Here is a 25,667-nt window from a genome sequence, read left to right on the forward strand (position 1 = left end):
CAGTACAGGAGTGGTACTGTGCAGTATATATATATATATATATATATACAGGACAGGAGAAGTGGTACTGTACAGTATATGTATACAGTACAGGAGGAGTGGTACTGTGCAGTGTATATATACTAGAGGAGTGGTACTGTGCAGTGTATATATACAGGACAGGAGGAGTGGCACTGTGCAGTGTGTATATACAGGAGGAGTGGTAGTGTGCAGTGTATACATACAGGAGAATACAGATCCTGAGAATTCCCCCCAGTATACAGGACCGGATATTAGTTGACGTGGTGCTGTGTTTCTCTTTTTGCTGCAGGGGCGGTGTGTTACCTGTGGGTAGCAGTGTCCCTATCACTGGTCAGAATCCTTATTAGGGCAATTTGTCCTGTGTGGTTGGATGAGGGCGTCATGAGGCTGCTTCCTACCGCCTCCATGTAACACCTGGCTCTCAGTTGCTTCATACCAGTGTATCCTGTATACAGCATAAACAATGTGACATCACCCGTCATGGAGCAGTGAATACGGTGCCCTGTGTTATACTGCATTATTATCTTTCTCTACCACCTGTACACCAGGTAAACCTTTCATCCACAAAAGAAAACACTAAAACATTGCTATGTTGGTGTACTGACGACATAAATCGGATGATTGCAATGCGAGAAAACATTGCATTGTACTCTGACCAATATTAGAAAATGAAGTCAGTGCTCATCTGCAAGTATTGTCTCAGCTCGGCTCAGACTGAGGAAAAAGTTGCAGCATGCTACAATTGTGTGCAAGAATTAGATTGCAGGTCACTGGGTGCGAGGGAAAAGTAGCACGTAGCCTTATTCTAGCTATGTCTGTCTATAAGAGCGCTTTATTAGAATCACAGTACCTAAAAGCTGATGGTAAAAATGCATTGCATGCGTACGTCACAGGGATGCTAGGTGAGAAACCTGCATTGTCAGCTCAAGATGGTCATCCTACTGTTCTGGATCAACATCGGACCAACTTTTTATATGCTAGTGTCACTCCAACGTTATGCTCAATGGGGGCGACAGCACAGATAAAATAACCCTTATGGTTTGAGTTGGTGGTGCAGTCCCAGATGGTAATCTCCCTCTAGCTGCAGCCTCCTGGCTGGTAGCTTTCTCCACTGTGGAGGGTTCCTGGTATAATTCTGTCCCTGGGGTCCTGTGCCATGCTCTGGAGTCATCCTGGCAATGGCTGCATTGCCTCCTGATGAAGAGACCTGAGTAGTCTGGAAAGCTTGCAATGTGTTACCATCTTTTCAGTTAGCCATTGAAAGGTATCAACCAACTGAGGACTCTCAATTCTGAGTATTGTGCATTGCTTCCTGAGAGCTTTCAGGAATGACTCCACCTTCTGGTCCTGGGGCCAATCATCCAGCATGCTCCCAGTGATGTCAGCAGCCTCTCTTGTACTGTGCCATGTCCTCCCCCAGATGAGATCAGTTCTGTGCTATGTGAGCTGAGAGCAACCATGAATGGCCTGTGCACCCTGCAGCAGATCCAGCCTGAGTCGGAGCCGGTCAGTCACCCTGTCAGTGTGTGTGATGGTTGCAGCTATGTTGAGGGGATAGTCTCTATGTTCTCTTTCTGTATACTTATGTCATGATTGTGGGAGTTGTTACATTGTATGGCTGTGTTACTCTGGGAGGTAATGTTAGGGCTCATTCACACTTGTATTTTGCCGCTTCATATAGTTTTAGTCATTTGATAAAACTTTGCCAATGATTTTCTAATATTACCATTTTTATTTAAGCATATGTCATTTTTCAATCCACGGCATGTGGTAATGGATCCATATGGTATTGCTTGTCGCCCCCACAAAAGTCAATTGCATTGAATTTCATAGTTCCATATTTCATTGTGCATATTTCCGCAATGTTCAAACAGGAAAGTAACATTGAATGCTTTTAGGCAAAAAAGTGGGACAAATACAACACAAGGACAAATGGTAAAAAAAGCAAAGCATCCATACAGTACGGGCGTATTTTAATATACATGTGTGAATGAGCCCTTCCACAGGATTTAGGGGGGAGACACTGTTCTGAAATGTATGGCTGTACAGATGTTATTTGCTTCGGGTCATGGGGGATGAGCACTTTGTGGTGATGTGGGGCCTCTGCGCTCACAGTCTATGTACCTGCCCAGACATCAGCCTCAGGAATGTCTGCTTTTCTGTAGGGAAAATAACTCCTGCACTGCCTGCTCTGATAGCTGGAGTTCTGTTCTCTTGCACAATGCAGTCCTAAATGATTAATCAGCTGCAATGAGCATAGGACAGTGAGGAGGCTACCACAGAGGATAGGCATAAACATTTTGAGTCGAAGATTTTTAGTCCTAGTTGCTGACCACTCACCTTAGTCAGATTACAGGGCCACATCCACCTTACCTAACAGTATGAGTTCAATGTAAATTACACACAGTCATTCTCCAACTACCAAAGGTCACTGTGTGCCTCATGGATGATCACTACTGGCAGCTCGCCTATTAAACTATGAGCTCACTGGGAAAGGGATGTGGAGTCGCTCAGTAAAGGGCGTTATGAGTTGGGTCACTGTGTGAATGTGCAGCCAGCGCCTGTAAATCCACTCACGTAAGTGACTGTGGTGAACCATCACTGTCTTTTACTCCTAGGACAGTGTAAAAACTCTGCGTCTGACCCTACGTGACGACAAGTCTCCTGACAGGACAGACTCCACCAAAGTGAAGGTGAGCACATGAAGGCTAAAGAGCCAGGGACTACAAGACCCCTTTTCACTCCTCCTGCCAATACCATATTGTGATCTGTTCCCCAAAAACTTTGCTAGCAGATATCACTGTACAGCTAGGCAGATCTGTAGAACCTTACAGGAACTATAATGACGGCCACTCACGGTGGCTGTCTCCTACTTTTTTAGCCTGCCTAGATTGTTGTCATTTTCTGCTGATGTTATGATGTAAATTCCTCGTGATGACATGTTATCCTCACACATTCATCAGAAAGGAAGTAAAAGTTACCCCAATATCAAAGACATGGATCATTACTGACCCCCTTTGGTGTAAACAGCTGTCACTAATCTTTCCTTGTTGTCCTCAGCCAGTGGGACGTGCCTTTGCCCTCATCTCCTCACACCCCCGACAAGGATCCCGACCCCTCAATTCAGAACTGATCAAATCCAAAGATGGAGATGAAGAGATTATTAAGGTACTAGACTTCCCATTTAGAAGGTTTGGCTATTTCCTCCCAATGTGTCAGCTCCAGGGAATGTACCGAGAGGTGGAGGCCACTTATGTCACTGAGGAATGTGATCTATATGGATGAAGATTACTGACTACTTATGCGATGAATGGAGTAGAAGATAATTATAAGCGGCATTGATCCCACAGATAGAATATCATGCAGACATACAGTATGTCCTCTCCCTTTGTTACTGTGGTGGAGCTCGGCACGGAGTATAATTGAGGCATAGGTGTGTCCTGTACACACATAAAGGTTGTTTGCAGTGGTATTAAGTGTTTCTCCTCTGACTTCCATTCACAGTGGGTTTGGAAAGTATTCAGACCCCTTTAAATTGTTCACTCTTTGTTTCATTGTAGCCATTTGGTAAATTCAAAAAAGTTCATTTTTTTTCTCGTTAATGTAACCTCTCCCCATCTTGACTGGCAAAAAAAACAGAAATGTAGAAATTTTTGCAAATTGATTAAAAAAGGAAAACTGAAATATCACATGTTTATAAGTATTCAGACCCTTTGCTCAGTATTGAGTAGAAGCACCATTTTGAGCTAGTACAGCCATGAGTCTCCTTGGGAACGATGAAACAAGTTTTTCACACGTGGATTTGGGGATCCTCTGCCATTCTTCCTTGCAGATCTTCTCCAGTTCCATCAGGTTGGATGGTGAACGTTGGTGGACAGCTATGTTCAGGTCTCTCCAAATTGGGTTTAGGTCAGGGCTCTGGCTGGGCCAGTCAAGAATGGTCACAGAGTTGTTCTGAAACCACTCCTTTACCATTTTAGCTGTGTGCTTAGGGTCATTGTCTTGTTGGAAGGTGAACTTTCGGCCAAGTCTGAGGTCGAGAAGAGGTTTTCATCCAGGATATCTCTGTACTTGGCAGCATTCATGTTTCCTTCAGTTGCAGCCAGACATCCTGTCCCTGCATGATGCTGCCACCACCATGTTTCACTGTTGGGATTGTATTGGGCAGGTGATGAGCAGTGCCTGGTTTTGTCCACACATAACGCTTAGAATTATCACTAAAAAGTTCTATCTTCATCTCATCAGACCAGAAAATCTTATTTCTCATAGTCTGCAAGTCCTTCATGTGGTTTTTAGCAAACTCTATGCGGGCTTTCATATGTCTGGCACTGAGGAGAGACTTCCATCGGGCCTCTCTGCCATAAAGGCCCGACTGGTGGAGGGCTGCAGTGATAGATGACTTTGTGTAACTTTTCTCCCATCTCCCTACTGCATCTATGGAGCTTAGCTACAGTGATCTTGGGGTTCTTCTTTACCGCTCTCACCAAGGCTCTTCTCCCACGATTGCTCGGTCTGGCTGGATGGCCAAACTTCTTCCATTTAAAGATTATGGAGGCCACTGTGCTCTTAGGAACCTTGAGTACAGCAGAAATTATTTTGTAACCTTGGACAGCTCTGTGCCTTGCCACAAGTCCTATCAGTTTAATTAAATACAGCTGGACTCCAATGAAGGAGTAGAGCCATCTCAAGGATCACAAGGAAATGGACAGCATGTGACTTAAATATGAGTGTCTGAGCAAAGGGTCTGAATACATATGACCATGTGATATTTCAGTTTTTCTCTTTTAATTTGCAAACATTTCTACATTTCTGTTTTTTTCAGTCAAGATGGGGTGCAGAGCGTACATTAATGAGGGAAAAAAAAACTTTATTGAATTTACCAAATGGCTGCAATGAAACAGAGTGAAAAATTTAAAGAGGTCTGAATACTTTCAATACCCACTGTGCATATCAATAGTTACAACTGCTCATACTGGGGAAGAAAGAAGAACAGTAATGGAAAGCAACCATATTATTGTCTGTCAAACCATGCTCTATTCATGGCAGAAATTAAAGCGATCCTAGTACAGATATCTTCACAGTGGTTAGTCATCTGTGTGCGTCAGCCCTCAGTAATCAGTATAGACTGACCCCTGGCAGATAGTTCATACACATTATAGCTCTGCTGTCCTCCTCTTCAGGTATATCTCAAAGCCAAAGCGGAGAACAAGAAGAACCATGAGTGGAACGTCAGCCAGCTAAGGAACGAGGTGCGGCAGATCCAGGAGGTGAGCAGGGAAATAATTAGACATCCTCACTAACAAGGCCCTAGAAAGGATTATTGATTTTGATGCCACCATAGTTTACAAACTTAAGGTATTTAGCAGTATGTTTGCTTACTCCTTGGTTGTCAGGTTTTCTGCACACCATACTAGGGAGCTGAAAAAGGCTGCATATCATACCCTCATCCATGGGTGGAAGGCATTGCTGTGCATACCCACAATAAAGTGTATAATCCTGCAATAATGACCCCATGGCTTTCAGGGTTAATCTTGGACCTCTGCTCCTGTTCTATGCTTGAACACTCTTCTTCCTGCTTGCTCTGCTGTAATGGTATTACAAGCCATGAATTATTAATCTGTAGCATAGCATACAATGTGAATCTGGTTCCTGGATTTTAACACTTTCAAGAAGCTTGTTGGGTTAAGTTACAGAGAATGGTTTGTTGTGAGTTCAGCAGTGATGGTTGGGATATTCTTCACACAAAGCCTGATCATAGAGTAATGTCTTCTCCTCTAGGCTCGCACTTCCTTAACTCTTCTAAGAAAAGACCTTGATGCCTCCAAGCATGAGGATCTCCAGTCAGATAAGGTAAACTCTAGATTTTCAAAGGACACACTGCAGAACATTTGGACAGAGTTCTTATGACTTTTCTTGCTGTGTAGGGTGATCTGGTGGGAAGGCAGAATGGTGATAGACTCGGCAATACACTGTGGTCGCAGACAGAGACACATGAAGAGGTGAGCAGAGAAGCCCGTAATGCCCCAATGAGCAACTTTTCCATCTTTGTCTTAATTCATTATTTGTATTTTGTAACTTTAGGAATTTCCACTGGATAATGGCAAGAACATGAGGGAGACGGCACAGAGGTTATATGCCAGACTTCAGGAAACGGAGAGACGGCACCAAGCAGACCGCAAGATGTATGAGGTCAGATTTGGGGTGTGTCTAGTACAATGCTATATTGTCTAAAAGAAACTTTTTAAAAATGTAGGCAACGTTTTTCTTTTCATTTGGATTTTTAGGAAAAACTATCACAATGGCAACAGGAGGCTGAGCAGAGCCAGCAAGCACGTGTAGAGGCGCAGGGAGTAGCTGCTAGGCGGCAGAAAGAGGTAGATGAGCTGAAGAGGCTGATGTCCAACATGGAGAAGGTAACAGCTGTTAACTAAATTGCACTTTATTTCTTGCCTTATTTTTGAGAGACAAGTGGTGGTGGGTTTGTATGATCTGGACACTCCCCTGCCCCCAATTCTCAGGATAACATTGCCACAGTTGTCAGTAAAGCTCATAAAGCATTTATATCCCATAAACATGTAGTTCACATGATCCTAAAGTAATGTGCACCGTCTCAGGAAAACCAGTTTCATGTTTGATTTTTTTTTTTTTTTTTTTTCACTTACAGGAACACAAGCAACTGCTTCAGACAGTAAAACATAATGAGAAAGAGTTGGATAAAATGAGAGAACAGAATCAGCAGGAGGGACCCTTGCAGGAGAGGTGAAAGGAGGCCTGTGAAGGGGTGTACTGGTCTCTTAATGGCTGTGCCATGCAAACAACAGAGATCTTATAACTAATTCATGAATCCCCACATAGCTTATATAACACCATGCTTTGGCGGTTCTAGCCCTCTTCCCATATCCATTTTCAGAGTGGGAAAGAAGTTATGGCTGCTCTTACCCTTAGAGCTCTTCTTATAGGTCCCCATAGCTGTCCATGAACTCCCTCTATTGTACAGTCAGCACTGGACAACACCCCATGGTGTTGACTTTACTGATCTTTCTTTGTTGTCTTCTAGATGTCAAGAACTGGAGAAGACTGTGTCTACTCTGAAAGAGAAAATTCATCACCTCAATGACATGCTAAAAAGCCAACAGCGTAAAGTGCGCCAGATGATTGAGCAGGTAATTGCAGAGGATTCTGGGATGGTTTCATGTGAGGAGATGATAAAGTCAGACAGCTTCTACATATTTCACACTGTGGCCAGAGAATTTCATCTCCTTGTGATATTTTATATCTTCAGCTCCAGAATTCCAGGACAGCCACACAAGAAAAAGACTCACTGATTCAAGAACTGCGGGAGAAAGTGTCATGGCTGCAGGCAGAGGTGAGACCCGAGTGTGTGATACACACATTTAGTTATGAAGCTTTTACAGCGGCCTAATATCACGTACTCAATCATTAAGTGACTGCACAAGTCGTGAGAATGTGCGCCTCATTGAATGAATCTCATGATTGTTGGAGTTAAACCCTTGTGGAAGCCCGTGTCGTAACCAGATAAGAGGAATGATCTGAACAGCAATGTAAATTACATTATCTTCATCATCATTATTATAAATGTATTTTCACATGTGCAGAAACCCTTGATTTGTCTTGTTTGCTCTGCAGCCACTAATTATTTTCTCCAACCCTGGCAGCCATGTGACCAGTGATTCTCTCAAATGTCCAGGGTCTTAGGTTCATAATCTTTTACTGTATCCAACTTGGAGCTAGTCATCCTCTCTTTTTTTCCTTGTGTCTCATCATGATCCCATTTGTGTAATTTTACAATGCAGTGCATCAATACCTTTTTGGTCTAGCTTTTACATTAATCAACAATAGCCTCTAATCTGAGAGGGACCAGGTCTAATGCGTTTGCCTCGACATGTTGTCGGAGGAGAAAAGGTTAGGACATGCTGAAAAGTTCAACACTCAATACTGTACATTTACACCACATGAAAAATAGGACAATGCCTTAAGCATTCACTAGTAAGAACTCTTATTGTACCTTACTGAGCACGCACATGTATGGACAGATCGGGAAAGAGAACTTCTGGCCAAAATAACCTTTGTCTGAAGCCATCTGTACATTAGAGAGCTTATAGCAGTACTGGAGTGTTATCAGAGAAGAAACTGAATTAGTCACGTACAAGTGCTTCTCACTAAATTAGGCCTGTTTCACACTTCAGTTTTTTCTGTCAGTTAAAATCCGCCAAAATAGCGGAAAACTGATCCGCAGGCGGACTGACAGAAACGGGGATCGGCGGATGTACGGATCCGCCGAAGGTAAAAATTTAAAGGAACCGCGCCTGGGGAAAAGGAGAGAGACCGTTATATGCTCTGTCCGGCCCGCTGAGCGGACGCCAAAATCTTGGCGGATCCGTACAAAAACGGATCAAACGGACGACCATCCGTCAAGATCCGCCGATAATGCACGTCTACGAGGAAAAAAGCGGATTCGCCAAGAAAAATGGCGGATCCGTTTTTTTTCAAAATCGGCGGATCTTGACTACTGGTCACAAACGGAAGTGTGAAACAGGCCTTAGGGTATCATCAAAAAGTTACTTTATTTCAGTTCTCCAATACTAAAAGTGAAACTCATTTTATAGAGTCATTACAAACACAATGATCTATTTCAAGTGTTTATTTTTGTTAATGTTGACGATTATGGCTTACAGCCAATGAAAACACAAAAGTCTAATAAACACCTGCTAAGGTCTCCTAAGCGTTTGAAAAGGTCCCTTAGTCTGTTTCAGTAGGCTCAATGATCCTGGGGAAGATTGCTGACTTGACAGATGTCCAGAAGGCAGTCATTGACACACTCCACAAGGAGGGTAAGCCACAAAAGGTAATTGCTAAAGAAGCTGGCTGTATCCAAGCATATTAATGAAAAGTTTAGTGGAGGGAAAACGTGTGGTAGAAAAAGATGCAAAAGCAACCGGGATAACCACTGCCTTGAAAGGATTGTTAAGAAAAGGCCAATCAAACATTTGGGGGAGATTCACAAGGAGTGGACTGTGCTGGAGTCATTTCTTCAAGAGCCACCACACACAGACGTATCCAGGACATGGGCTACAAGTGTCGCATTCCTTGTGTCAAGCCACTCATGAATTTGAAAACCATACACCTGCAAATACTATTGAGAGATCTGCTATTAGAAGTGGAAAGGAAGAACAAAGACAAAAAAAATCTAAATAATAAAAATATTGGAGAAAGAGAAAACAATCACAAACTAAAATGTTTCTATACAAATGCGCAAAGCATGGGCAACAAACAAGGAGAACTGGAACTACTAACGCAGGAAAAGAAATATGATGTCATTGGAATGACTGAAACTTGGTGGGACGATACACATGATTGGAATACAAGGCGAGAATGATACAACTTATTTGCGAGAAACAAACTTGATAAACAAGGAGGAGGTGTCGCATTGTATGTTAGAAAAGCATATATCTACAGAGATCCAAGCTTCACAGACTGAGAGTTCTGTGGAAACCGTTTGGGTAAGAATACAAGGAGAGAACGGAAAGGACACCATTGTAGGCATTTACTACAGGCCACCTGTGCAAGCTGAAGATATGGATGAACTCTTTATGCATCAAATAGCCAAGTTCTCCAAAAAAAATATGATATAGTGGTCATGGGAGATTTCAACTATCCAGACATTTCTTGGGATTCTCTCTCAGGCAAAACTATCAGGTCAAACAAATTCTTATCCTCTCTTGCTGACAACTTTATCTTCCAAAAGCTATGGGAGAAAACAAGGGGATCTGCTACCTTGGATCTAAACCTTATAAACAGGGAGGAAATGGTTGAGGAGGTAAGAGTGGCTGGGATCCTAGGAGATAGCAACCATGCTATTTTAGAATTTTGGATAACTAGAGGAGGAAGACCTGTGAAGACTCAAACTTCAAGATTACATTTCAGAAAGGCAGATTTTAAGGGACTCAAAGATAATCGGAGGGATCCAATGACTGGATATCCTTAAGGACAAAAATGTCCAGGAAGGATGGGAAATTGTGAAAAATTAGATTCTCAAAGCACAATCATTAACAATTCCGAAGAGGGAAGCATAGGAAGCATTTAATCAAATCAGGATATATGAACACAAAACTTAAACACGTGCTAAAAATGATGAAAAATGTTTATCAAATGGAAAGAGGGAGGCATATCTAAAGAAAAATATAATGTTGATGCAGAACCTGCCGGGGACGCATCAGATTATCTAAAGCTGACAATGAATTAAGGCTTGCAAGAGACGTCAAAAGCAATAAAAAGTTTTTGGGGGATATGTCAAAAGTAAAAGAAAAGTCAAAGATGCTATAGGATTTTTAAAGATGAAAATGATGAAATGGTAATAAAGGATATTTAGAAGGCCGAACTTTTCAATTCCTATTTTGCATCTGTTTTCTCTCAGAAAGGAAATGTAACATCAACTGATCTTCACTGTCCTATTAAGGGAATAGAAGAATCCAGGATATCTATAAACAGAAAGATAGTGAGGGAAAACTTAGCCAACATAAATGAATTCAAGTCTCCATGTCCAGATGAATTACACCCCACAGTAGGAGATAGTGGAAGAAATTTTTGAATCACTCTCCATAATCTTTGAAAATTCTTGGAGAGCAGGAGAAGTCCCAAAGGACTGGAGAAGTGCAAATGTTCCTATCTTCAAAAAAAGAGGAAGAAGGTGGACCTAGGGAACTACTGTATAGGCCGGTGAGACTGACTTCTATACCAGGAAAGATTTTAGAACAAATTATTTAACAACATGTATGTACTGCCAAGAGTGAACTAATTAACCAGAGTCATCATGTGTTTGTAACTAATAAGTCATGTCAGACTAACTTAATTTCCTTCTATGACAGAATCACTGACTGGGTGGCTCAGCAAAATGCTGTAGATATAGTATATCTTGACTTCAGCAAAGCATTTGACAAAATATCTCACACCATCCTTATTGAAAAAAATGACTAAGTATGGAATGGACAAGGCAACTGTTAGGTGGATTCATAACTGGCTTAGTGATCGGACCCAAAGAGTGGTCGTAAATGGCTGCACATCTAGTTGGAAGAATGTCTCAAGTGGGGTACCACAGGGCTCTGCTCTGGGCCCTGTATTGTTCAACATCTTTATCAATGATTTAGATGAAGGAATTGAGGGTGCACTGATTAAATTTGCTGATGACACAAAGTTAGGAGGGATAGCTAATACTAGAGAAGAGAGAGGATTCAAAAAGAAATAGTTGCTGCCCACTGCTCCAATTTAACAGAATGGTTTTTAACAGGGAAAAATGCAAAATACTACATCTGGGCAGTAAAAATGAAAAGCATATACAGAATGGAAGGAATAAGAATAAGCAACAGTGCATGTGAAAAAGACTTGGGTATACTCATAGATCATAAACTAAACATGAGTCAACAGTGTGATGCAGCAGCAAAAAAGGCAAATACAATTCTGGGATGTATTAACAGAAGCATACAGTCTAGATCATGTGAAGTCATTATCCCCCTTTACTCCTCTTTGGTCAGACCTCATCTGGAATACTGTGTCCAGTTTTGGGCACTGCATCTTAAAAAAAGACATCAACAAACTGGAGCAAGTTCAGAGAAGAGCCACCAGAATGGTGACCGGTCTACAAACCATGTCCTATGAGGAATATTGAAATTTAGTCTATAGTGCCTGGTGAACGTATGGACGGACGACCAGGTGGCGGCTCTGCATATCTGCTCGGAAAATGCGTTCCCTCTCACTGCCCACGATGTTGACACTGCACAAGTGGAATGAGCTTTCAGTGATGCTGGAGGAGGAAGATTCTGCAATGAATATGCCAGACAGATAGCTTGCTTGATCCAATTAGCATCGTATTTTTCGCCGCCTTCTTGCCTTTATTTCGTCCTGAGAACTGAATAAGTAGGTTTTGGTCAATCCTCTATCTTTCAGTTTGCTGGAGGTAACAGAGAACCACCCTGCGGACATAGAGGGTGTGGAAGGTCTCTTCCTTCGCATTGGAAGGATTTGGTGACAATGAGGTTAACACAATATCCTGCCCTCTATGGAAGTCCGGGACTACTTAAGCCCCAGTCACACACAGCGATCTCGCTAGCGAGATCGCTGCTGAGTCACAAGTTTTGTGACGCAACAGCGATCTCACCAGCGAGATCGCTGTGTGTGACAGGTATCAGCGACCGGCCCCCCTGCCGGGTATCGCTGATCGTTCTTGAAAGCTCTGGACTTTTTTTGGGTCATTGGTCTGCCGCTGGCCAGCACGCATCGCTGCGTGTGGCAGGCGGGAGAGCAACGAGCAGGAGCTTGTAAACAGTGGGTTTCTAAGCGCCGCGCGGCGCTTAGAAACCCTCTACATACCTTAGTTACCAGCGCGCTGGTGCAGGGAGCTGGTAACCAAGGTAAACAGCGGGTTTCTAAGTGCCACGCGGCAATTAAAAAACCCGCTGTTTACCTTGGTTACCAGCTCCCTGCATCAGCGCGCTGGTAACTAAGGTACACAGCGACGCGCCCGCTCGTCGTCGCTGGTGCTGATCGCTGGTGAAGCTGCCTGTTTGGCAGCTCACCAGTGATCATGTAGCGGCACTCCAGCGATCCTGACAAGTTCATATCCTTGTCGGGATCGCTGGTGAGTCGCTATGTGTGACGGGGCCCTTAAGGCATAAAGGCGGGATCTAACCGAAGGATAATGCTATCTGTAGTGATAGTCAAGTAGATTTCCTGTACTGATAGGGCCTGTAACTCTCCTACGCCTCTTGCGGTAGTAATTGCTACTAAAAAAATTGTTTTGAGGGTCAGGTTCTTTAAACCAATGGATAGGGGTTCAAATGGATCTTGGGTTAGACTATTAAGGATTATATTCAAATCCCAGGGGGGAACCTGACTACGAAGCCTAGGACGAATCCCAGCTGCAGAGGTCATAAAGCGTTTAACCCAGCAGTGTTCAGCTAGGTCCTGATCAAAAAAGGAACCGAGAGCTGACACCTGCACTTTCAGTGTACTAGGTGAAAGCCCTATATCCAAATCCTTTTGAAGGAAGTCTAAAATCTGCGCGATGTTGGGATGGAAGGGATCAGGAGTATCCGGGAAACACCAGGATGAAAATTTCTTCCAAACTTTGCCATAGATGGCGTTAGGCACAGGCTTTCTACTCTTCTGGAGGGTTCGTATAACTCCATCCGAGAGCCCTTTAGCGTTTAAGATTTTGGCTTCAGTAGTCAGGCACAAAGGTTGTCTGCTCAGGTCTGGGTATAGCAGGGGACCGTGTTGAAGGATGTCGACCTTCTGGGGCAGAAGCAAAGGACCTTCCTGAGCCATGTCAATCAAAGCTTCTTCCTGGCCACATGGGAGCAATCAGGATCGTGGTAACTCGATCTAGCTGAATCTTCTGCAGAGTCCTTGCTAGCATTGGAATCGGTGGGAAGGCTTTTGCCAGGCTGAACCTGAATGGGAGAAGGCGTCTATTCCCTGTGCTCAGTGCGCAGGACTGAGAGAAAAGAACGTCCTCACCTTTGCGTTCTGATTAGAGTTGAGCGACTTTGGTCGGATCGGGTTTCATGAAAGAAAATTTGTTTCGTATGAAACTGGTCCGACTAGGGAAAAAAAAAGTTGGAGTTTCGTCTGAAACCCGACCCCAATGCAAGTCAATGGGGAATTAAAATCGGCATTGAGCGGATGACATTCATCCACACAATGCCGACTTTTATTCCCCATTGACTTGCATTGGGGTCGGGTTTCGGACGAAACTCCAACTTTTTTTTGCCCGAGTCAGACCAGTTTCATCCGACTCAAATTTTCTTTCATGAAACCCGATCCGATCAAAGTCGCTCAACTCTAGTTCTGATCATTGGCAAACAGGTCTACATCGGGACGCACCCACCTTGATGCCAGCGACAAAAAGACAGTTTGGTCCAGGCACCTTTCCCCCGGATGGACGTCCTTGCTGCTGATGAAGTCCACCTGGATATTGTCCGACCCCTTTAGATATATTGCTGTGATGGAGAAAAAATGTTTTTCTGCCCAGAAAAAATCCTTGCAGCAATTTGATTTTAAACTGGCGTATTTCGTGCCTCCTTAGTCCCAGAGGTAGGCCACTATGGTCATGTTGTCAGAATAAACCCACACGTGGTGACCTTGGATGAGGGCTGATGAGGCTTACAATGCCTCCTCCACTGCCTTCAGTTCCCTCAGTTTTTAGGAGCTGGAATTGATGCCTGGAGGCCATGACCCCTGGAAGTAAGATCCCTCCACCACAGCACCCCAGCCTCTCCGACTGGTGTCTGAAGTGAGTACCTTCAGGGGACGCTGATCCCAGCTGACTAACCGCTGGAGATATCGGTAGTTTAGCCACCATAAGAGTGGATTTCACATGACTGGGAAGGGGAACTCTTGGTCAGTGTATTTTGATGCCTTCTTAAGTACAGCAGCACATGAGACTGCAGGACTCGCGTATGGGCTTGAGCCCAGGAGACAGCCTGGATGCACAACATCAGTGATCCAAGAATAGACATTGAGTCCCTTAAGGTTGGTGATCTCTGAACCTGGAGGTCCACTGGACTAGGTCGAGATGACGATCCCTGGGTAAGGAGGTTCTCTTTTCTGAATCTAACAGAATTCCCAGGAATTTCTTCCTTGGTGAAGGTCTGATTTCTCCAAGTTCGGGATCCAGCCTAGGGAGTTCAGGACGCCACATCCAGGTTCAGACGAGGGACAGATGGTGCAACGATGAGAAAGTCATCCTGGTATGGGATAATGCATACTCCCTGGAGTTGGATGAAGATTACCACCTCCGCCATGATCTTGGTAAACACCCGTGGTGCTGATGAAACGCCGGCAGGACATTGAACTGATAATGGCAGACTCGGTGACCGTGGGAAACTGCAAATCTGAGGAACTTCCTGTGGTCCGGATGGAGCGGTACATGATAATAGGCATCCTTCAGATGTACTGTAGCCATCACCCAGTTCTGTCCAATTAGCGGGATTGCTGATCTGATTGATTCCATTTTGAATCGTCTGTATTTGACCACCTGGTTCAGGGGTTTCAGATTTATGATAACCCTGTGTTTCCCTGAGGGTTTTGTTACCAAGAACAGGCGAGAATAGTGGCCCCTGCCTATGTCCTGTTGTGGTACTTGAGAGATCACCTTTGATTGAAGTAACCCTTGTAGCTCTAACAGCAAGGATTCTTGCACCTATGGAGAGTGCAGCGAGGTAACTCTCAGGCTTTGAGGGGGAGGACTCTTGAACTCTAGCCTTAATCCGTCCCTTTATGGTAAAGAGAACCCATTGGTTTGTGGAGATGGATTCCCACTGAGCGATTAAGTCTGAGAGTCGACCCCTGACCGGAGAGCAGTCATTGTTTGCTTGGGGCCTGCTGGTGCTGGGGGACAAGGATGTTTTTGCCCTTACCACCTTTAGGATAACTCGATCGGCTTGTTTTGCCTTTCCCCCTGAACTCCCTCTTGGAGGACTGGTCACGGGGGGGACGAAAAAAAAGTTTCCTAGACCCTTTCTGCTCGGGAAGTGATTTCCTTTTATCAGTGTCTTTCTCTAGGATTTCGTCTAGGACTGGGCCGAACACGGTGTCCCTGAAACGGGATAGCGCAAAGTTTGGTTTTGGAGGTAAAATCACCCCCTATGACTTCAGTCATAGTGCTTTCCTAGCCGAACTGGAGAGGACTGCGGATCTTGCCGCTACCAGGACGGACTCAGCAGAAGCATCAGCAAGGAACCCCGTTGCCTTCTGAAGGAGAGGGAGAGAGTCAAGTATCTCCTCACCAGAAGTCCCCTGAGTAAGGTGATCTTCCAACGTATGCAGCCAGCAGAATAGAGATCTGGCGACGCACGTTGAGGCCACGTTCGTTTTGAGTAGATTGGTGGAGGTGTCCCAGGACTTTCAAAGCTAGCTCTCAATTTTTTTGATCCATGGGATCCTTGAGCTGGGATGAATCTTTGAAAAGGAGAGCCGTCTTTTTGGCCACCCTGGACACCTGCACATCCACCTTGGGGATTTCCTATAGAGAACAATCCCTGTCTATGGGTAGCGATTTTTCAACTCTGAAATGACACTAAGTTCCTTCTCAGGGGAGCCCCACTCATGAAGGATAAGGTTTTGAATATATTCATGTATGGGAAACCCTTTCCAATCTTTAGGTTTCAGCCCCCCAAACATCTCATCTTGTACAGAGTATCTCATTTCCTCTTCCTCAACCCCCATAGTGCTTCTCACCATACTAATCAACTCTTCCATATCTTCGGAAGAGAAGTAGTATTTTTTTTTTTCTGGACTTAGGGGTGGAAGTGGAACCCTCATTCTTCCAATTATCCTCCAAACTGGAGGAACGGATTTTGCCCGAGTCTGAGCCAGAATCCATGGGTGCCCACTTCCTCAAATTAGGAGGGGGGTTGTGGTACTTGGCCCTGGGAAAGGGCAGCCATAGAGGTTTGAACCTCCTGCTTGATGAGGGTTCTTATGCTGTCCAGGAGAGAGGGCTGTTCGATCCGCAACACATCATTCGTGCAAGGCTGACAAAGCTTCTTATATACGGAGGGAAGCCTGGAAGCACACACCCCACACTTGCGGCTGGGCACCTTATGGGGCAGGGACCTTGTCTCCCTAACAAGAGAGAGAAAAGGTATACTAAGGGACCTTCACCACTACTTACAGTAGTAGGGTGAATGCTGGGCTCTGCAGATGGAGGCAGGAATGGTTTGTCGCCGCACATTATAGGTCAGTCTGTCACCGAGGGACATAGGCAGTTAGTCTTACCTGGAGCCTCTTCCAACCAGGATTTAAAGGAAATCGAGGTCCCAGCGTGATTTGTGCTCCTTCTCCCCAGGACAACAGGGGGAATCCCGGAAAGAATTCCCCAAAATGTGGCCGCTGTCCTGGAGAAGGCCGGCACCTGCCTGCTGCGCGTGCGTTCCAGCGTGGAACACACAAAAAGCAAACCGGAAGTTTGGGTCGACGTCACTTCCGGTGCGCACAAACTCTTGGAATCAGCCGCATGGAGAGAGGAGGACACCGGCCGCATATCACCGCCCTGCTTTACCCCTCGATGAGGCGCAGGAGAGGGGTCCCGAGTTGCATGACTCATGGAGACGAGAGCTGCCCTTAGAGGAGAGAGGAGACCCCCGACCTCGGCTGCCCGGCATATGCTAGGAACTTCTAAGGTGCTCCCGATCACCGGAAACGGTAGCTCCATCTAGGACCTCTTCATGCCCCATAGGGGACAGGAAACACTGGTGGTTGTAGGGAGGGATATTTAACCTCTTTTGTGTTTCCTGTCTCCCATTAGGGCGGGGAGACAACCTTTGATGTTGCTGTTGTGGAAGGGGACTGGAGAAATTAACTTTTTGATAATATTCTAATTTAGTGAGAAGCACTTGTATATAGAAGCTTATCACTGAAGATATTTAACATAAAGCAAAGTTTAAGGGGGGTAGGGAGTTTCTGCAGTTCCTATCACTCAACGCAATGAAGACCTGAAATGGGTAATAGCACAGAACATTAGTTTTTATTCTCTACTTTGGAGACTTTGTGCTGTCGTCAAACTTTCTTCCTACTTGTATTACTCATAGTGCCAAGGTGACTTCATTTAATTTTTTTTTTTTTTTTTTTATATTCCAGAACCTTGAACTACAGGACAAACTGGAACATTTTCTATCCTCTCAACCAGGACACACATCTTATCTACCAAGGAGTTACTCCAGACCCAACCTCCAGAATGTGTAGGTGCCTGCTGCTGATTCCAGTACTAGTATAAACCAGCTGTACCATGACTGAGATGGTCCACTTTTTTTATGCTTTTGTACATTAATATGAGGGTTTTTTGTTTTTTTTTAATCTTTGCAGCAAACGAGTGTACATCCCTGCTGGCTCCGGAAGGCCATTACCTCTGATCAAGCTGGTAGAGACATGAAATGTGATCTTAAGATAGCACCAACCCCGCTTCTTCCAGTTGACACCTAGACGACTAAAGGTGGAAATCAGTTTTCCAGAAGCCTTTTGGTTATGCTTCTTCAGTAGACCATCCATCTTCTGGTGCATCCTTGTATAAGAAATTAACACCACTTACACTTAACCTGGATAGACAAGGTGGGGGGGGCTTTAATACACTCATGGATGTTATAAAACAGCCTAAGCATGACCTCTATCAATTGAAATGGAAAAATAGACAAAGATTTAATTTCAACAGCAAAAGAGAAAAGTGTGGGCCATCATATAGTCAGATACTAAGCTATGCAACACCGACAAGATTGTGCCTTTTACTTGTCACCTGAACCAATGTTGGAGCACCAAGCTGCTGTTTACCAAACATGACTTCCCCAGAACTCCACCCGCTAATATTAGGGAACCGACATCCCCGCTGGCAAGACGCACATTAACTGCTTCGATCCTGGATGAATCAGAAAAGACTAAAAAGCCCCAGGGAGTTTGCACTCTGCCAAGTGTCGCATGTGGGTGTTATATACCCCAACAAAGCTTGTGTGAGAGCAGCAATGTATATTATCCTCAGGATTTCTGCACCGTCTTGGGGTACAAATCTGCATCCACACAGAACGGACATGAATGTAGTATAATTGAAGAAACAGTGATGGACGCGGATTCAGGAAGCCTTCACATTACACAAGCTCCTTCACTTGACAGTGCAAGGCTGACACTTGGCTGGGGTGGGAATGCAGTCGTGGACCCCATGTCCATAGGATATGCTAAGATCATAAAAACTCTGAGGTGGTCAAAGCAATATACAGTCACTTCATGCTGCAGCTGTCGATGTGCTGAGTCATGTAATGACAGGTAAAATTGACCTCCAAAGCCTTACAAACCTGTAATTCACACACTAAGGGCTAGAGTCTGAGCCTTCTGTGTACTATTGTCGAGCATCGATGGTGGGGGTTGTGTAGGGTGTTCTCCTTGCCTGTATTTATGTCTGTGCGCTGACGTGCTGTATTATACTGGAGGTGTAGATACATAAGTGTCATGTTGAATAAATTAAGTTATTTAAGACTTATGGAGTCTCCTGTCTGCGCAGGTGACATGTACTTACAAGATGGAGTGGCGGAAAGCCAGACTGATCCAAGTTTCGTCTGCATTACACACCCTGTGTAATTGTAGTCACACACCCACACATGCTCCTTTGCAAACCTCAACTTGGTTGTTGAGGACACAGCCAGATGACTGTGAAAGGGACTGTGATGGAAACCTGACTTGGAATATTTGGGTCACACTGTAATATACCAGAGGAGATTTTATTATAGGACACTCCCTTATACTCAGAATTATTGGGGGCATCGGGAAAACTTGTAGTTAGCTAACCATCAAAGAATGTGAATATGGTCTCGAGAACAGCTTAATTTAGGCTAGACCTGGAGTTTGGAAACTTTTGTTTCAGCAATTCTATAAACATTTCAGCAGTCTCTGAAGGTGGGGCTGCATGTTTTTATTTTTCAGGGTAGTGTTGAGAACGGAACGTTTAGAAGTGCTGTAAATCCCTCTGGGCAAGGCGCGGGATCATGAAATAGCTGGGCAGGGTGCTGCTGATGACGGCTTATGTGTCTGACTTATGAGTTTCTGCCTCCATCAGCTGGTCATCTGAGGCATATCATCACACAAAAGAAAGTGCCCAACAGATCTTTCCAGAAGCAGTAGAACATTTTTACACTAAACGTTTTTATGTGCCAGAAATCCAAGGTTGTACCTTATTCTCATTCATAATCAACACAGCTAATGCTTGATGTTGATTACCGTATATACTCGTGTATAAGCAGAGTTTTCAGTACCTTTTTTTGTGATGAAAACTCCCCCCCTCGGCTTATACACGAGTCAATTGTCCCAGAAAGCCGGCAAGGAAGGAGGAGAGGTGGGTGACAGAGGCAGGAGCAGGCGGCTGCGGCTAATGCCTGTGCTGCTGCTAAAAGGGAAATGAATATTCATTTCTCTTATACTGTGCAGTTACAGCTGCCAGCTTCCAGCACACATCCTACATACCTCCATGCATGCCCTTGCTACATCTCCGTTCCGGCACCAGCAGCACTTCCTGCAGAGCGATCACGTGCCCTGGTCATTAAGGTAATGAATATTCACTACCTTAATGAGCGGGCCACATGATCGCTATGAAGGAAGTGCTGCTGGCACCGGAACGAACCAGATGCTGCGAGGGCACACAGGAAGGTATGTAGGATGCGTTTTTTTTTTCTTTATGGGAACCATGCATACAAGCATAGGGGATAAGGAGCCATGCATACAAGGACAGCGATGGGGGAGCCATGTATACAGGGACCGGGAGCCATGTATACAAGGACAGAAACCACGGGTAATACTAAATTACATGCACAAAGTTTTCATCCACCTCATACCATAAAGTCTATACCCTTAGGCTATGTGCACACGCTGTGGATTCATCAGCGGATTTTTCCGTGCGGATCCGCAGGTAAAACCGCAGGTAAATTGACCTGCGGTTTTACCTGCGGATTGGCCAGCGGTTTTCCCCTGTGGTTTGACACCTGGACAATCGAATAGGTGGCAAACCGCAGCGGAATCAGCAGAAAGAATTGACATGTCAATTACATAGTAACATAGTTATTAAGGTTGAAGGAAGACTTTAAGTCCATCTAGTTCAACCTATATCCTATCCTAACTTGCCCTAACATGTTGATCCAGAGGAAGGCAAAAAAAACCCATATGGCAATCAGTAAGCTTCACATTGGGGAAAAAAATTCCTTCCCGACTCCACATACGGCTGTAATGTAAAATGTCTATAAAGTATGATGTTTCTAGAACCTTCTAGAAATCTCCCACTTCACTCTGATGAGAAATTCAGCCTGTCAGCTCCTACAGCTTCCCTCCTTCCCCCCCCTTAAAAGCCTGTGTCCGCACTGGTAATAGGACACTTCCCCTATAGCATTTGGCCCATCTCCACAGAAAAGAATGTTAATTAGTTAGGCTAAAGAAAGTCCTTTGTTTTCTGGGACATGTGTCTGAAATAAAACTATGAGAGATATTAAAGTAGGCGAGAATGGGCTCCGATCACGACAGAAAAACGAAACAGACATTTTTGTGATCTGCGCAGACCCGGCTTCCCTACGGTGGCTCTTGCAAAGTTCTATCACTGCCAGAACCTGAGATATGGATTGCTCCCAAAGGAGTGTCCTAAGTATGGCATGTCTGATGTTGCTTTATTACATTTGATGAACTACAACCTATGAGGCCCTCAGTGTGTTGATACGAGCTTCCCTCGTTGATATGGTTATCATAAGTTTTTTAGTTAATTGGCAACTTGGAGAAAGGGGGGGATGAACTTCTGCAGACTGCCCCTTTTGTGATGTGACAGACCCTGGGCTATAAGGCACCCCTCCCTTACAATGAGTCAGTGGGAGCTACAGCGTCTGTGCCGACCAGAAGCCAGATGAGTGGAGACATGTGGCTCTGCCTTCTCTCCCCAGCCACATGGTCTGCCTGATACCGACTAAGCACATGTGAGTGTTACTTTCTGTCTTTTTAATCCCCTTTATGTTATATTTGTATTGTACATATGTAATGTCTCAACTTTATAGCAACTTTTATCTATGTAATCACTGCCCGCATTCTTTTGGGAATAAATGATAAAATCTATTAGCTTTGTCTCCATGCTCTAAGAAACGAACTATGCGCCTTTTTTAGATAATCGCTACTAATTTCAGGGGTTTGCCGTGGACCCTCTTAATTAACTCTTTGATTAAGTAAAGCGTGGCTGGTGGCAGCATGGTGTGCGCGGCTGGCGAGGCTAGCTGGCAGTACAGAAGAGTCTCTTATATTGCTGAATGAGTGGTTGAGGCCACAGCATTGATAATTCCCTTACTGCAGTAGTCTAATTGCCCGTGCACAACAAGCAGCCCGTCCGGTGACTAATTATCCTAGGTGCAGTTCCCTGACTGACCTGAGGGTAAGGGGGACGCCGGAGAGCTGTGAGTTCCAAAGTGGAACTGAGAAAGCGGGATATACATAAATCCCCGCAGTTCTTGGAAGGTTGTTAGCAGTGGTGGGACAACCAAAATACCCCCCTGCAATAAATTGTTAGAGCAAGATTAGCTTGCTGTGTTTTTGCCACATGGTGCCAGTGGTGGGATAACTAAGATAAGCCCCCACTGTGCCTGTGATAGCCGTGTGCCGGCAGTGCGTCACGTCCCTCCGTCCGCTGACAAACCCGTGTCGATGGTGGGATCGTGACCTATTGGTGGCACAGGGTCCGCTGTCTTTCACAATTTGGTGGCAGCGGCCCGCCCGTTCCTCACATATTGGTGGCAGAGCGGTGGGATAATCCTAGAGCATTAATGATTTGGTTTGAGCAATCATTCCTCACTAAAAACCTGCGGAAATCCTGCATCATAGGTTTTGGAGAACAGACTCAGTGGTTACTAGTCCTGAGACATTTGTGTGTACGTGCGAGTATTCCCTTTCCTTCTCTCCGTTTTTCTTTTCTATCTTTTATTTGGCAACCATGGCTACAATGGGAGCAGAGTGGTATAAGCAGCATAACAAGGCATCTCTTCTTGCCCTCTGCTGGGTGTGGCGGATCGACAACAAAAACAAAGCCCAACTGATCGCGGCTCTGGTGCAACGGAAAACGACCAGAGTCCAGCGAACGCAGAGGCGGGCCCAAGTAACAATGGTGCTGCAGCAGAGGCTCCACTCCTGAGCGCTGGCTCCACATACAATCAGGACAGATTGGACCCCTACCTGCAAGCGGCCTTGGACGAACTCCCCGCCGAAGACAGTGAGGGGCGGGTGAGGCTGATCCAGCAATATCGGCAGGAGGCGCGAGCCGAATGCCAAGCACAGGCGGAGAGAGCCGAGCGCCAGGCGCAGAGGGCCCATGAACTGGAGGTGCTCCAGTGTGGGGGGGGAATGCCCACACAGCCCGAAGCAGTGAGCCCAGCAGCGTCCAGAGTCCTAAACCCCGGCCAGAACATTTTCCCATGATGGAAAAGGACGGGGACTTGGACACGTTTCTGCAAGCCTTTGAGAAGGACTGCAGACATTACCGGCTGGATAAGGTCCAATGGGCCAGGTACTTGACCCCAGGGCTAAAAGGCAAAGCTCTGGAGGCGTTTGCTTCTCTGCCGTCAGAAGACGACGACAACTATGATGCCATCAAGCAGGCTCTGATCGCCAAATACCAGCTGACACCTGAGGTATACCGAAAGTTCCGGAACCTCCAACCAGTGGATCCATGGACTGTCCGTTGATTCCTTTGAGCTGCTACGGGACCTGATGATCAAAGACCAGTTCCTGCATCTTTGCCCAGCTGAGGTCCGACAGTTCATCCTGGACCGCGAACCAGTGAATGCGGACAAAGCGGCACAGATCGCCGACAACTGTGAGGCCAATCGGAAGCCAGAGACGCGGAGGCCAGTCACCACCAGCTGGAGAGGGGGTAAGCCTGCAACCAACCCCAGTGCCCCAGCTAGCCGTCTATCCGGAGGCCCTGTCCCTGTTGCCAACACCAGGCCTACTACTGACAGTCACAAGTGCTACAACTGCGATTGGACTGGTCACATCAGTTTCACCTGTCCGGAAAAGCCAAAGAACCCCCCAGCCAAGGCCTCTGGGCCCAACGCCTGTTCTTTTGGTGGGAGGTGTGGTTGGGAGGATTGATGACAACGTTCAACCTGTTCAGGTGGGGTCCCGTCTTGCTACAGGCCTCAAGGACACCGGGGCTGAACGAACCCTCATCCGTCCTGGACTGGCGGCCCCTGAAGAGTTTGTTGAGGGGAAAACCCTGACTGTCACCGGGATTGGATGCACCCGTTGTCTCTTGCCAGTGGCCCGGGTTTTTCTTGATTGGGGTGCTGGGAGCGGGTTGAGGGAAGTGGGAGTGTCTGAAAACCTGCCCACTGATGTTTTATTGGGGACCTACTTGGGGAGGATTGTTGCATACTATGTCCTTGACACCCTCCCCCAATCTGATAAGGGTATCGTTAACCCTGGTGTTGATGATGATGGGAAACTGAATGTGTTACCTGCTTATGCGTTGATGAGTAATGATGCAACTAACAACCGTTCTTTCCCCAGGAATGATGCTGATGTCAATGTACCAAAGCAATCGGATAACCATTCTTTTCCTAGGAATGATGATGTATCTGTGCCGACTGAACCTGTTAACCATTTCTTTGAAACGGTAGATGTGTCCACAGGTACCGAAGTGCTCAGCCCCGTCACTCTGCGGAGACGGCTGAGGGACCCCTGGCAAGAGCAAGCAACGGTGCTCAAGGAAATGGGGAAGTGCATGGGGACCATGAGGAAGGTAATGCCATGCAACTGACCAGTGCCACCGAGGAAGGTAACTGGCCCATAAGTAGCACTGCTCCTGAAGTGTTTGGGGTGGATGGGGATGTAGGGCCCATAGCAGCACCGATTGGTGGGTCTGTAGAAATCCCCAGGGAGACAGCATACATAGCTGCTGTCACACGCAGAGTGCCCAGATCGCAGGTAGCGACCTGTCTTCTGGATTCTCTTCTGCTACAGGAGAGACTGAAACAGAGGTGAACCCAAAGCAGGTTCCAGAGGGTCCCAGTAAGGAAGGAACCCTGACGTCCCTTCAGGCAGCCTCCAGCAAGGAGTTCCAGGCAGCTCTGCACTCAGATGCAAGCCTGGAGAAATTGAGACACCTCGCCAAGACGCCCACCTCCGAGTCTGATAAGGAGAGGGTGTTCTGGGAACGAGGAAGGTTGTATCGGGAGACAGTACCCGGAGATTCCCAAAAGGAGTGGTTGAGGGAAAGACAGCTAGTCGTCCCCCTACAGTTCAGAACTGAGTTGTTGCGGATTGCCCATGAGATTCCACTCGCTGGACACTTGGGGATCAGCAAAACTAAGGCACGGCTGTCTGAACACTTCTATTGGCCCAAGATGGGGACAGAGGTAACACAATACTGCCGCACCTGTAACACCTGTCAAAAAGTGGGTAAGGCGGGGCCTGCTCTTAAGGCTCTCCTTATTCCTTTGCCGGTGATAGAGGAGCCTTTCCAGAGAATCGCGGTGGACATTGTAGGCTCACTGGCCGTCCCCAGCAGCTCTGGAAAGCAATACATTCTCACCGTGGTAGACTACGCTACCCGGTACCCAGATGCAGTAGCTCTGTCTTCAACCAGGGCAGATAAGGTGGCTGATGCACTGGTGACCATCTTTTCAAGGGTAGGATTTCCCAGGGAGATGCTTACCGATCAAGGGACTCAATTCATGTCTTGCCTAATGGAGGCTCTCTGTGAGAAAATGCAGGTGAAGCACCTAGTATCGAGTGCGTATCACCCACAGACTAATGGTTTGTGTGAACGCTTCAACGGTACCCTCAAACAGATGCTCCGCATGCTGGTTGAGACCCAAGGGCGCGACTGGGAGCGGTACCTCCCACACCTGCTGTTCGCTTACAGAGAAGTTCCACAGGCCTCGACCGGGTTCTCCCACTTCGAGCTCCTGTATGGCAGGCGAGTCCGGGGACCCCTTGGGTTGATAAAAGAATCCTGGGAAGATGTGTCAAACCCCACAGAAGTGTCCATCGTGGATTGTCATGCGCTTCCGTGACAAGATGCAGACCTTGACGCAGTTGGTGCATGACAACATGACGCAGGCTCAGGCTGACCA

General features: G+C 45.9%; 1 protein-coding gene across 1 annotated transcript; it reads left to right on the forward strand.

Annotated features, from left to right (window-relative positions):
- Positions 1-1,377: 1,377 nt before the first annotated feature.
- Positions 1,378-19,060, forward strand: TUFT1 (tuftelin 1). Its single transcript, XM_073564664.1, has 13 exons — positions 1,378-1,527; positions 2,640-2,714; positions 3,082-3,189; positions 5,202-5,288; positions 5,800-5,871; positions 5,946-6,020; positions 6,103-6,210; positions 6,306-6,434; positions 6,686-6,780; positions 7,079-7,184; positions 7,304-7,387; positions 17,677-17,777; positions 17,902-19,060. The coding sequence occupies exons 1-13, from the start codon at positions 1,480-1,482 to the stop codon at positions 17,966-17,968; spliced, it is 1,155 nt and encodes a 384-aa protein (XP_073420765.1). The 5' UTR covers positions 1,378-1,479; the 3' UTR covers positions 17,969-19,060.
- Positions 19,061-25,667: the final 6,607 nt, after the last annotated feature.

The sequence above is a fragment of the Dendrobates tinctorius genome, unplaced genomic scaffold (genome assembly GCF_039654945.1).
Source record: "Dendrobates tinctorius isolate UK_male_01 unplaced genomic scaffold, ASM3965494v1 ptg000468l, whole genome shotgun sequence".
In the NCBI taxonomy this organism is placed as follows: Eukaryota; Metazoa; Chordata; class Amphibia; order Anura; family Dendrobatidae; genus Dendrobates; species Dendrobates tinctorius.